This window comes from Alligator sinensis, unplaced genomic scaffold (genome assembly GCF_000455745.1).
Source record: "Alligator sinensis unplaced genomic scaffold, ASM45574v1 scaffold123_1, whole genome shotgun sequence".
NCBI classification, from domain to species: domain Eukaryota; kingdom Metazoa; phylum Chordata; order Crocodylia; family Alligatoridae; genus Alligator; species Alligator sinensis.
In genome coordinates, this window is record NW_005841985.1 from 315,878 (window position 1) to 329,563 (window position 13,686).

The 13,686-nt window shown below is 41.0% G+C and overlaps 1 protein-coding gene across 1 annotated transcript in view; it reads right to left on the reverse strand.

The window, feature by feature from the left end:
- IL6ST (interleukin 6 signal transducer) overlaps positions 1 to 13,686 on the reverse strand; it is a 32,472-nt gene that overhangs the window by 17,437 nt on the left and 1,349 nt on the right. Inside the window, exons 2-7 of the mRNA XM_006021248.3 lie at positions 10,364 to 10,675; positions 5,913 to 6,045; positions 4,956 to 5,116; positions 4,045 to 4,196; positions 2,389 to 2,548; positions 636 to 718 (exon numbers count right to left, since the gene is read on the reverse strand). Of these exons, the coding sequence (XP_006021310.1) occupies positions 636 to 718; positions 2,389 to 2,548; positions 4,045 to 4,196; positions 4,956 to 5,116; positions 5,913 to 6,045; positions 10,364 to 10,675 (1,001 nt within the window). The remainder of the gene's footprint in view (positions 1 to 635; positions 719 to 2,388; positions 2,549 to 4,044; positions 4,197 to 4,955; positions 5,117 to 5,912; positions 6,046 to 10,363; positions 10,676 to 13,686) is intronic.

Below are 13,686 nucleotides of genomic sequence, written 5' to 3' on the forward strand. Positions count from 1 at the left end.
TGTGCCATGCATTTTCTGGTATGCAGCAAATTACCCTGGGTGGGTAGGGGAGCTTGAAGCCAGCACTGCACTAGGCCCCAGCAGCCTGTCCTGGGGGCCTTTTGGGGCTGCAACAGTGGCTATCCTGCTGCACAGAGCCTGGCTAGCAGCAGTGTGGCTCTGGCCAGCCAGGCTCTGGCTTCAGATGGTGCATGCTGTTGCTGCGTGTGCCGCTCTGCTTTTTTTTTTTTTTTGTTGCTCTTATGGGTTTTTTTGACCCCTGTATATCCAGGCGTTGAAAAACCCTCTGCACTGCTCCCTTGCAGCATGGAGAACTGAACATGCAGTATGTGGCATTGCAGACATCTAAACTAAATGGCCACATCCAGATCACACAGAACAAGAGACAATAGCTGTATTTTTCTATCCACACTTGTACACATGAGCATGTTCATGAAAATACCAATTGTGTAATATAGAAAACTTGTGTCATGTACTGGTCATTAAAACACTTGGACTACCCTAATAAATCTATTCAAGTTCTGTTAGGTGATAGAATTGATTTGTTTTCACAAAAAAAAAAAAATTTAAATTGAAAACCAGACAAGCCTTAGCCTTTTGTAAGTCAAACACACATTTTTAACCCCTCTGCTAACCTTCCACATGAGGTGCACAGTCCAGGAGGCTGGTGAGTGAGAAGTATCTATCTTCCGCCATAGGGGTGGCCCTTTAGATGGTCCTGATGGGCGACAAATAATTAAAATATATATGGATGTTTTCATTTTATTTTAAAATGAAATTCACTTTATCACTACCTTCCTGTATCCAACTCAGATCGCAGTTTCACTATGTCCTTGAAAACTCTGCAATACTACCAAACTACCCCCGCAAACCCTTAAAGATGGTTGTCTGAAATAATGTGACAAGATTTCTTGAAGCAGTGTTGAGCCATTCTGGGTAGAGTCCTCATGGTGTATAACAGCATCTTTAAGAAGGCAACCTTCTAGAGTCTTCAGGTATTTTTACTGGTTGCCATCTCAAAAATTATTCCAAGTGAGCTTTATTTTAAATAGTGTTTAAAATCACTGCTACCACTATTTGTTGTAAGTGAGCATGCCACATTACATGCATGTCTGTCTTAACACATTTATAACCAGCTTGTAAGAAGGAATGGTCCTTAAATTAAAAAGTTGTACACCCTTCCCTGTTCTCTCTCAGGAAGGGAACCTTGTAGACACTCCCTTGCTGAACACTTCATACAAACCAAGGCATAATAAAACTTCTATTCCAGCCAAAAATCATTTAAAGCAACAGCAGGAAAACACTGCTAACATCTTCCAAATGAAATATACATGCTGTATTATCAAAACCAAACACACGCTATAGCTTGTTTTTGGGACTCTGTTTTCTAAGAACCGCTTATCAGAAGTTTATTACAAGCCTCTTCTCTAGACTTGGCTGTTCCCAGCATTACTAGTTTAGTATCAGAAAAAAGTGGGGCTGGAAAGGACCTAAGAAGGTCATCTAGTCCCACCTTTTACTCAAGGCAGAATTATCCCTGTTTAAACTATTCCATACAAATATTTGTCTAACCTCTTAAAAATTTTCAAGGAAGGGGATTCCACAACCCTTCTATATTATCTGTTCCAATGCTTAATCAAACCTCATGATCAGAAAGTTCTTCCTAAATTTTTCTTCCTGCAATTTAAGAGTTATTTCTTATCCTTTCCCTTGCAGCTAGAGAGAATCTATTACAATCTTTTTATAAGCATCCGCCAGGTATTTTAGGGGAGTCAAACATATAGCCTATGGGGCTGCTCTACCCAGTCTGCCGAGCTACTGGAATTTGGGGGGGCCTGAATTCCCAAGGACCCCAGATTCTCTGGCCCTTGACAACTGGTGGGAAAAAAGGGTGAATGAGGGTTGACACAGCTCAGGTCACACTTTGGCCACTTTTCCCATCACCACTACCAAGGCCCAACCTCCATGGCTGCCAGCAGCTAGCCCCTGTGGGGTATGCAGTGGGGGCCAGAGTTGCTGCTGTGTGCCCTGGGTCAGACCCAGAGCTGCTGACACTGCTTCTCCATGCCCCAGGCTGGATCCAGCCTGGGACATAAGGTGAGTTTGACATGCCTAGTCTATTTAAAGACATCAAATCCTTCTTTGTTCTCTTCTATAGACTAAATAATCCTCAATACCTAGATCTCTTGCATTAAGCTATTTCAGTCACCTTTAGGAGTAGCTGGTCATGTAGAAGATTTAGGTCACATGATTAAGTGAGAGGAACCCAGCTGAATTTCCTTCATGATCAATGTTTACAAGGGGTGCACTGTTTCAGGCAGATTATATATGCTCATGCATGACAATTTCTGTTAGTTTAGGTAACTGGACATCCAGTTCATTACTTACTATCTTCAATTGTGACCCCACTCTTTTCTTCACTCCAGTCACTCCAATAGCCCAGTCCATCTCTCTTCATACACCGAAGCAAAAACACATACTCTGTGTAAGGCTTAAGGCCTTGAACAGTGAACGAAGTTCTTGTGGAAGCTGTATCTTCAGGTGGAACCTGTGATGAGAAAAAGTCCTCTAGTGTTACTGACCAAAAAGCAGGATCAGTTAAGCTCTATTTGTAATTCACAGAACTCTACAACCTTGATTATATACTTAAGTCATCAGTTGAAATTTTAGTTATTATTCTGCTCTTTTGACTTCCATGTGTTTTCATTAGCATGAAACTAATTTTGGTGCAAAATATATCGTGTCTGTGCGCGTGCGCACACACACACGAGGCATAAATGAACAGTTATTTACCCATGTTCTAGCCCATCTCATCAATTCTAATTGTCTACATTCCAAATTTCTTATCAGTTTTAGGACAAGGTTCTTTGGGTAGGTGCGATAACTTATTAGACCAACTAAATAGTTGGAAAATTATTCTTTGCAAGCTTTTAGGAACAAACACCCTTCTCAGGTAATAGGGAGAAAGAACAATTTCTCCAACTATTTATTTGGTCTAATAAAAGATATCACACCTACTCAAAGAACCTTGTTTGCCTATGTCCATACACAAACACAACTACAACTAAAACCCCCTTTATCAGTTTTCATGCATCTCATGTTTTTCACTAATGAAAATGCATGACAGAAGTTTCCTCATCCTTCCTCAAGAAGTTATGTATGGTTAGGATACTTTTTCACAGTTCCCTCATTGCTTTGTCATTTCTTATTAAACATGGCCACCCCAATTCATACAAATACTACCTGAATGTGTTAACTAAAGTTTTTTTGTTAAGATTTGGAATGCTGATTAAGTGAAAACCTTGGAGTTACTTGCCTTTATTACCATTCACATTAATATTCATATTGCTGCAGTGGCAAACAGAAAACAGTTTGCAATTCTCCCTGAAAACTATTTATCCTTAGAATAAATCAACTGCACAGAACCTGAACAACATCTACATTACAGGCATCATGTCCTGCCATTTAATTTTTACAACATGGTTCTTTTTCCTGCCCACTGACTACAGATGAAATCACTGGAACAGAAAGCGAGCAAGTAGGAAGCCCTCAAAACGTCACTGTGATCATAATGCTCATATGCTTTTATTATGCGTATCACTTGGCTCATATGTTTATACTCAAGAGTGGACAAGGAAGAAGTGAGGCAGTCACTCATGCAAATTCTGGGACAGCAAACATGCTGAGCTAGCCTACATTAGCCATTGGGAGTTCCTCACATGGGAAGAGAATGGCTGCGAGTTTAAGCTCACTTGGAACCCTCAAGCACTGTGAAAGATTTCTTACAAGTGTTCTTCAGTAGGTCAAACTTGCAGCTAAAACGAGAGGAAAAAATTTACTCCGCTATTCCTAGAAAAGCTACCTTTTTGCCAAAAGTGTGTTTTATTTAATGTTATGTTTATGGTGATCTTGTGCATATACTGAAGGGAAAAGACAGGTTACTGAGATCTGAAACAAGACAACTAAGAGATGGTATTTACCAAGGGGTGCCTTAAGTCTAAAAAGGTTGAGAATCACTGCATTAAAACATTTCAGGTAACTTACTTCCATCCAATCTGGGCTGTCACTGATCTTGTATAGAATATTGAATTTCAGCTCCATCTCTGCTGGTATAATTCGATTCTCCCATGACAGTTTCAACACAGTGGGTAGTATTCCTGAAGTGACTGATAAATTCTGTGGAGGCAGAGGTTTCACTAGAAGAAAACAAATTACTGAATCACCCAACATAGCATTGTATTACTTCACATATGGTTTGAAGCATGGCATTTACATACTTGACATTTTTATAGCTTTGGAGATTCATCTATTTTGCTTTATTTTGTTTTTAAATCTAAAGAGTCTAGACTAATCACTAAACAGTAAGAATGATTAGGGGATAACAAAAAGAAAAAGAGAAATATTGGTGTACTGGGGAAGAGCTGAATGATATCAGCAATTTTCCCCTCTCAGAAACAGAGGGGCCAAATTCTAGGTCTTAACATACAGCTACTCAAAACATATGCTATAGGCTGCTGCTAGTATAAATGCAACAACAGCACTCTTTCTGCTTAGGGAATCTTCTTTAGCGGCTTCTACAGTGACACTCCAATCTCAGAGGAACTTAATTTGGCCATCACTATACAAGGGCAATGTGCAGCTTTCAGCAAAGCCATTCAAGAGCAACTGGCAGATACAACAAGCTCATACATTTTATGCTGGTGACTGACCTGGAGTGTGGCTAACAGTAAAAAGTCAATGTTATTTCACTCCAAAGACCTGTGCCCAGCACAGCTCATGATCTAATTCATAGGATGCTACTATTCCGATTACAAATCTCTACATTGTTGTCAACTATAGAAAGTTTTTTACATTGAAACAAATGTTAATTGTACTTCTTCAACAACAATTGTTGTGGTAGTTAATTCTCTTGTATTGCTCCAGTATTCAAGTGTTAAGCAGAACTACATAATTACCCATGTCTACAGGATCAAAAAGTAGGTGCTCAGATTCCATCATCCCAAGATCATTCTTGGCTTCCACCCAGACCTCCAGGTTAACAAAGAACTGGACATCAGGAATGAGACATGAATTATTTACAACTGCTGCTTTGCAGTCATTAAAGGTTTCTTGAGGCCTACATGAAAGGAATAAAAACAAGGCTTAGAACAGAGTGTTTCTGTGAAGCACTCTCCATTCCAGGATCTCAAAAGTGATTAATAAAAACATGGAAGAAGTAGCCCCATAATGAGAGGTTAAAAATTCTTATTTTCTTCAAGGTTAGGGGTAACTACAAGTCTAACAGCCTTTAATTCTGTAGTACATAACTATTTTTTTAAAGCTAGAAGTACTACTTGAAAGAGAGACTAAAACAAAATATTTTAAACAAAGCTTTAACCAAGAATCAGAATACTAGCCGTATTTCTCTAGGGTTAAGTAACCTTTAATTCATTAGATTAGATAATCATTATTTTTTCTATTATAGTTTTATTCCTCTTGGTTAGCAGACAGACAATACATGGCATTTGGTCAGCATCTCTGACTGTTTACAGTAGTGTCAGACTGAGACATGGTATGGCGTGAACATTAGCAATGCTAAAACTCAGGTAAAACATAGCATAACAGCTTAAGTCCAATTCAAATTAGTACTATAAACAGCTTGTATTGATCCAGTACTACAGTAAAATAGACTTCTCATTCCTAGGTATTCTGTCTTGAAAAAATGTACACCTGAGGTAAGCTGAAGTGGTCCTCAAACAATCCAAACCATATACTGCAGCAGGTCCAGACATTTAGATTTACTAATTTATAACTCAAAATACTTCTCTCAAACCCTTTACAAAAAAAAAAACTCAGAAATAAAAAATATTGAGTCTTTTTTAAGCCTACAGAACAATAGTTGCTTTATACCTGCCTGTTGCAGAGGTACTCACCATCGAGTTCTTAACCAGAATTCGGTGTCCAGGAAAGTAGCTCGTCCAGGATTCCAGGTACAATTCATAGAAAATCTACTTCTTGATGTTTGATGTACAATGCAACTCAAATTTTCAGGTTTCTCAGGGGGCACTGTATTAAAAAAAATACTAATGTAAATTCAGTTGTACTGAGGCATTTCAGTCCAATGAAAAAGCAGTGATAAAACTCAACTGTCCTTATAACAGCAAACATTTAAAAAAAAAAGTACTTATCTGCTACTGTATTTAGCAGGAGCTAAATAGGAGGAGATGGTACATGTAATCTCATAAATGCACTGTAACGCACAGATGTTTTGAGAAAGTCTGTAATAGTAGGATTACACAACTTGGAAGAACACAAATCTGGGATGGGGTAGAGCAGAGTTGTCCAACGGGAAGCCTGTGAGCCACATCTGGCTCCTGCACCCAGGGTTAACCTGCAGCCCCAAACACGCAGTCCACCTGCCACAAAAAAAAATCTCTGGGCACAACTGCCCCTGCCCTTCTGTCTTCTGCCTCGGGGGGGGGAGGGGAGGGGGTTTGAGGGAAACCCAGGGACTCTGTGGAGGAACTGCCACAACTAGTGGTAGGAGACTTGAGTTTCCTACTTTCACAGATTACTATATAAAGTGTTGAAATGCTTTCTCCAGTGAGGAATTGTAAGCAACTGTATTTTAATTGTAATAGGATTAACACAGAACAGAGCCCGACTAGTAGGTTTGTTCCAAGATAAAAAGAACCTGCAACATTTTCATCTCAACTCAATGCTGAGTTATGTTTACACTAAAATAGGTTTTTGAAGAGTGTACTTTCTGATGAAATTATCCACAAAGGTTGGCTGGGGAAATATAAAATACAACTCCTCACATTTTTCTTTGATGGGGGGGGGTGGGGCTGGTGGAAGAAAATGCACCATATTTCAGGTGACAAAAATATCTCCGAGTTTGAATGTAGGGCTTTAACAAAAAATTGAGTGTGATGAACAGCAGTTAATATTTTACACAAGGTGCTAAACAGAGCTATTAGAAGGCTAAAAAATTAACTTCCTTCATAATTAAATATGCAATGAAAAATAACCAAAAAGAGACATGTTAATTGCTAAAGAATCTGGTTAATTGTTGAAGAATCTGGATTCTGCATAGGTTAACTTCTAATCCAAATATCCAAAAAAGATGAACAGATGGACAATCTTTTTGGTTCTATGTTTATTGTTCAGAATTGGATCAAATTATAAAATTGATCATTTTAGGAAAAGTTTCAAAAACCTTATTGGAATGTCAGAAGTTTCCAATTATATTCCTGATTTTGTTGAATTTACAGCTTGCTTCTGCCAAAGTAATGTGATGTAAAAGTCACAACATCATACATTGCAATCTACTTTCTCATCATTAGGTGCTATAGCATTCGTTATGTGTATAATGTGTCCTGGACAGAGACTCAAGTGCCTTACTTTTTTCCATTATGGATAAAATGTGCGTGTCCTAGTTACCATATTATTCTAATTACAAATTAATACTGCATAAGATGACCATCTATTTTCAGGTTTAATTTTAGGCAAAAAGAGCTCTTTTATTACCTTTTCCTGTACAGAAGTCAACAGCAAAAGTTCCAGACCTGCTACTGCGCTAACAAAGTCCCAGAGGAGGATTAAATAATGAAGAAAGGACTCAGAGGGCGTGTCCAGAGGAGCACGGATGTTTGGTTCCCTGGGGACAACTAGCAGCAGGTCCCCTTGTGTTGCAGCTACTTGTCTCTGGGGAATGCCCATGCCACCTGCGCTTTGGCATGTGACAAGTTAACCCAGGGTCAGCAGGGGAGGGGTTGTGCTGTGCTGGTCCCAGTAGCCTTACCCGAGAGGTCCTAGGGGACTCCTGGGGCTGCAGCTGCAACAATCCTTCCAGGCCGTGCCTGGCTGCCAGCCACAGCATGGATATCTAGGGGTCAAAAAAAAAAAAAACCCACAAGATAACCAAACCAGAGCAGCACGTGCATGGGCAGTGCACCCTTTCAGAGCGGAGAATGCCCAACTGCACAGTACGTGGTGCTGCAGACGTGTTTGTGGAGCCACCTACCACATGGCCACACCATCTGGAAATGCCCAGAAAGATTAAATGCACTAATACTAAACTAAAAAATAAAAAGCATCCCTTTTACCAGAGGTAGTTTTGCCTATGGTTCACCATGTGGTCCTCAGCCTAAAATTTGTTGTCAGTCTATAAAAAAAAAAAAAAAAAAGCAAATACTTGTAGCAAAATGGAACCTGGTCACATGCTCCATTAAAAGGCAAGATTTTGATTGTGCTTCTGGATTCAAAACTATGGATTCAGAGAGCCCAATTTTAAGAATTTGAAGTCCATTTTTTCAACATTTTAGGGATGTTGGGAAGGAGAAAGTGGGCGACTGTAAAGGAATGGTCTCACAATGCTTTGTTTTGTTGGAACATATGAATTTGCTTATTCCAAAACATTTCACTATTGGTCTTGACCAACTTCCCATGAAATACTTACCAGGCAGTCAAGGGCTCTTGAAAATGCCACGCAGGATCACCTGCTCTGGGCAGTAGTACTATATTGATCTGATCCGATTATAGGTCAATGCTGCATATAATGCTGAAAATGGTTTTTATAGTTTTTTGAGAGGAAGAAAGAGGCTCAGCCAGTAAGAAAGTAACAGGAGTAAAATGGCCTCAACTGGCAGGCAATTAAAATAAGGAACATGTTTTAGTGCTTTGGTGAAAAGGGGTCTGGTGCCTCTAACACTGACTAAGTCAAGATTATTTAAAATACAGTTACCTGACAGCAGTGGAGCAGACCGACCTAGAAGGTTCCTTTTAGTCCCATACCTTATTTTTTCCTAACACTGTTTGGTGAAGACAACAGCCAGGCTGTGTTCACACATGCAGGCACGTGGGGTTGCAGAAGATCAAATAGTAGCAGCATAAATTTGTGCTGGAGATTTGTGCCTCTGCATACATGCCTGAACATGCACTTTGGCATGCATATTTTGTTGATATATTTACAATTTTAAAGCAAATTTGGAAGCCTATCATTGATCATCACCATAAAAATAAATTCTAAATAGCTATAGGCTTTGGTGTTTGCTTTTGGTTTATTTATCATAGAAAAATGAGAGCTCCCATTGCCCTCTTTGCTAACCAGGATGTGGGGACAACTGGCCCTGCGGCCACAGCCCCCACAGACAGGTCCCATTTTGTGTGGTGCTTTGGCATGCAGGGTGCAACAGGTGGAGGGGTTATGGGGGAGGCCACCGTGCCCTCCACCACCCTATGGCACACAGCCCTAGGTGCTGGCAGCAGCAGCCAATCAGGCTGTCAGGGCGCTCATCAGCCGAGCAGGCGCAGCCCCCACCAGTGGTGCAGCGCTGCCTGAGACCCGGAGGCTGGACATGGTGAATGGAGCTGGCCTGGTCCGCTGGCACGTGCCTTCACACAGGATCAGGATGGCTCCCCGTGGCTCCTGAGTGCAGTGCTGGGAGCCATGGGTGGTTGTAGGAGCTGTCCTGGCTCTGTCCAAAAGCGGGGGGCCAGCAGGCGAGGATGGCTCCATTTGCCATGTCCAACCCCTGGGTCTCAGGTGGTGCTACACTGCTGGCAGGCTGTGCCTGCAGTGAGGGGAGGTGAGCATGTGGCAACCCCCCCTGCAAACCCCATACCCACATCCCCCCCCAAACCCTACACCCCCCCAAAACCCCAGTCCCCCTCCCGACCCCACTTACGGGGGACCGAGCCTGGGTCCCAGCTGTTGCTGCAGCCTTGCCCTGCCACAACTACAGCCCACAGACTGAAGACAATGAAGCCAGAAGTTTGATTTGGCTTCACTTTGTAGATGCAGTTTTCCTTAAGGACCCCAGATTTATTTGATGAAAGCGCACTGAATTTATGCTTTGCCTCATTCTTTTTTTTTTTTGTCAATGTTCTTTCCCAGTATATTTGAAGGAATTAATTCTACTCTTCAGTAGATGGAGGAGAAAAGGGAAATATTTGCTACCTTTTGGTGCAATCAGCAGTACAGGAAACTATGTTGGAATAGTCTCAACTTGCTAGATCACAGGAAAAGAACAGTACTTAATTTAGGAAGCCAAAGTGTTTTGGGGCACATTCAGCTCATCCCACATTTTTTGCAAAGCTTCATGGAGGTCTTCTGACTCTTTCCTGTATCAAAAATCCTCAATGTATTTTCTACTTTGTGAGGCACCTCTCTCAAAGCACTTTAGTTTATTTTACTTTTTGGAGTATTTTTCTGGAGTTGGTCAAGATAAGAAAGGACTGAGTGCTCTCTCATGCCCCTGAAAAGCATTTTCTGAAAAGGATAAAAAATAGTAAAACCAGAATATCTGTGCATACAAGCATTAGCAGAAATGGTTTCCTAGGTCATAACAAAGAGAAATAATAATAAAAATGCCCTACTTACAGCCCAATCTAACATCAATTCCATAGATATTCTGTTCAAGATGTCCATCTGCTAAAATGTTGCAAGTCAGAGGAGTGGCTAATGTAGAGGTGTCATTGAACGTGACGCTGGAAACAGTTCTGTTTATTTCACGATATTGTTCTTTAGGTACTAGAGAACGTTTAGTTTTCCATATAATTTGACTGGCATATATATTGCCATAGTCAAGGCAACTCTCATTGAGAATGCACCATGCTGTGAAATTGGAGCCAATGGCCAACACTGGAGACTCTGGAGTGATGTAACCACATGACTGTACAAGTGCACCTGCACCTAAAAAATAAAAACAAAAAGTGCCCCCCAATCAATTTGAAAAACATTTCCCACATGCAATCTTCATACTTAAAAGGTAATTTTTAACATAGTGGCATTACTGCAAGTCACAACTAGCGATCTCACAGTCACGATTTCACATTTTTTGTGGAAACTGCAAATAAATAAGGTTTCTGTGAACCCTATAAAAATGGCAATTCCTGCATGAGAGGCAGCCCTCTTGGCCAATCAGTGCCAATAAGAGCTAGGAAGGAGGCTGCTATGAAAAGTTCACAAAAAATTGTGCCATGGGACATTTATGGCCCGCAATTTCTCTTTTGCTTCATAATAGGAAAAAAAAATATATTTTGTCAGTTTATTTTGTGCTTTTGAGAGCATTTTATTACTGGTCAGCAGAACTAAAGAAGGAAGAGGAAATCATTAATGCACATACTGAGGAAGCTCACACCAATACAGTTCCCATGAGGGCTAGGGACAGAAGTTACACATAAGCCAGTTTAAGTGATCAGAAAACTGGTTTAACCCTGTAACAGAACGTAAATTCAGGGCACATAAACCAATTTCAAAATGGCCAAAACTGGTGTAAGATAAACCTAGTTGAATGTAGTATCCAACTTAACTGATTTGGGTCAAACTGATTCATGAAACTGCTGTCCCAGACCCCTTCCTGATTCAAGTTAAAAATCACAGTCCCCCAGCATGCTTTCCAACCATGGGCCAGGCTGCGCTGTCTACTGCAGCAGAGAATGGGGGAGGGGAGGCAGGGACTGCCTGCCCCGCCTTTCCTCCCCCTCAGACTTAACTGTTGGCTGCAACTGTGGACTACAAATTCCAGAGGTACCTGGAAGCAGCCCCTGACTGTGTCTGGAAGCAGGAAGAGTCCTGCTGCTGTGAGTCTGAACTGCAAATCCCACAGGCCTCGGGGACAGCAGGAAGAGAAAGTGAACACACAGCCCATGCTGGCTATGTACCAGAGAGCCATGGTCTAGCACCACCCCCAATCTTCTGGCCTGAGCCAGTGCAGGTATGTGGTTGCATTTCCCCCGAGTAGGAAGTAAATGTGTATCCAATTGTTTTTCAATTCAATTTCTGCAGCTTAGACTAACCTATAAAGACAGAATTGATTCAGCCTGGAGCTTTTTGACTGTGCTTAGCTTTTAGGAACAAGAACAGCAAAAGAACCTGAACTGAAATGGTAGTTTGCAGGTACATGCAGAAAGAACGGGGAGACTGGACTGAAGGACTTTCAACTATTTAGTGTTATTTTGGATCCACTCAGTTCCTGGAAAAGAGCTTTAAAAACATGAGGGAGCAGTAAGAATAGCTTTCAAAATAATATGCAATATTTATTTATTTATTTATTTATTTTACAAAGAAATCTGAGTTTTATTCAGTTAAACAAAACCAGAAGTTGATATAGTGGCTTAAACAAACCCCACAAAAGGTTTCAGTAGTTTCTTTTTTTTTCCTTTTCAAAAAGACATCAGAACATTTAGTTTTTCTAGCCAGCTGGTGACAAATTAGCAGTCATGTCATGGGACATCTGTAGGTCAACAGTACTTCTCACTAGAAGTGTAGCCAGTTTCATACAACTCAGAGAACAGGTTCCTTTAGCAGAGCTTAAAAAATTATTCAAGTTTTGTTTTGAAAATAGTGCTTTCTACTGACTTGCATTCATTGTCTTCTACTAAACGGAAATCAAAAACCTCACAACTGTAAGCCAGGAGTAACTAGGAAATCCTTACTAGAAGACAAAAGCTACAAAAGTCTCTCTCAGCCTGTCAGATGCTTTTGATATAATAAGTACCACAACTGGCATTGCATTTAAACCAAATCAGAATGATAAAAAGATGGCATTATAACTCATAATGAAGACCTTAGTACTTTATTTATTACAGTTTTCATCTAACACAGGACAATAAATTAGACCAGCTCTTGTCAACTAAAATTGCAACTTATCTTATGCTATACATTGACATAAAGTGCTAAGCAAGCCCACTGATGAGATGCAATAAGGTATCATGCATGATTTTCTTGCCAAGAAAAGCTGTTACCAGAAATGAATCAGTATGCCTGAAGCATGTAAGCCCAGCAGAGGGCACCATGTTCAGGTCAACTGTTGTCCCATGTCTAACTGAGCAGAACTGCATTCCTATACCAGACACCGATCCAGGGAGACTGAAGAACACCCATATTTGAGAGTCAAGAGAAGGAAAAAGGAGAAATAGGACAGGAATGCAAAGGGAAAAAAGCAGCATTAAAAAAAAAAAAAAAAAAAAAAAAAGAGAGAACACAAAAAAGAAACAAAATTATCATCTGATCAGTAATGGGGTCTATTATCCAAAAAGCTGTTTATTAAAAGTGCAGAAGCATAATTTAGTGAAGAATAAGAAATAAAGGGAATAAACTGATATAAAGAAAGAACATTTAAAACGTTATTGAAAAAGCAAGTTAGGAGGACACTCCATTTATTTTAAAGGGTTTCAAACTAATTCATTAAGAACATGAATATATTTACTGGGTCATACCCAGGGATCTGGGTTTTTTTCCCCCATGGGAAATGGAAAAGAAAAAACCATGGATTCCCTGGTTTTAGCGGCAAAAACGCAGATTTCCCCTTTTAGCAGAGAAATCTGCGAATTCTCTGCTTTTGCAAAGAGCCCTTGTAGGCTGGCAGAGCTCCAGCCTGCAAGAGCTGATTGCAGGAAGGGCAGGAAACCCCCAGCCCTACCTGCAGGGGAAGGGGGAGGGAGAGGGGGAAGGGCAGAGCCCGAGCCTCTGAGTCAGCCAAGGCTGGGCTCAGGCTTGCCCTTCACCCCTGGAGGTCAGTGGGGTTTGGGGGCGTGCTGGGTGCTGCCAGGCCCAGGCAGCACACTGCAGCACCTCCCTGTCCCCCACCACAGCCTGCTCGCAGGAGCAGGGCTGGGGGGTGAGGGCAGGGGTGAGCAACAGTGATCGAGTGTGGATGCTGAGGGAAAAGAGCAAAAAGGGCATGTCAAGACTTTCCTACA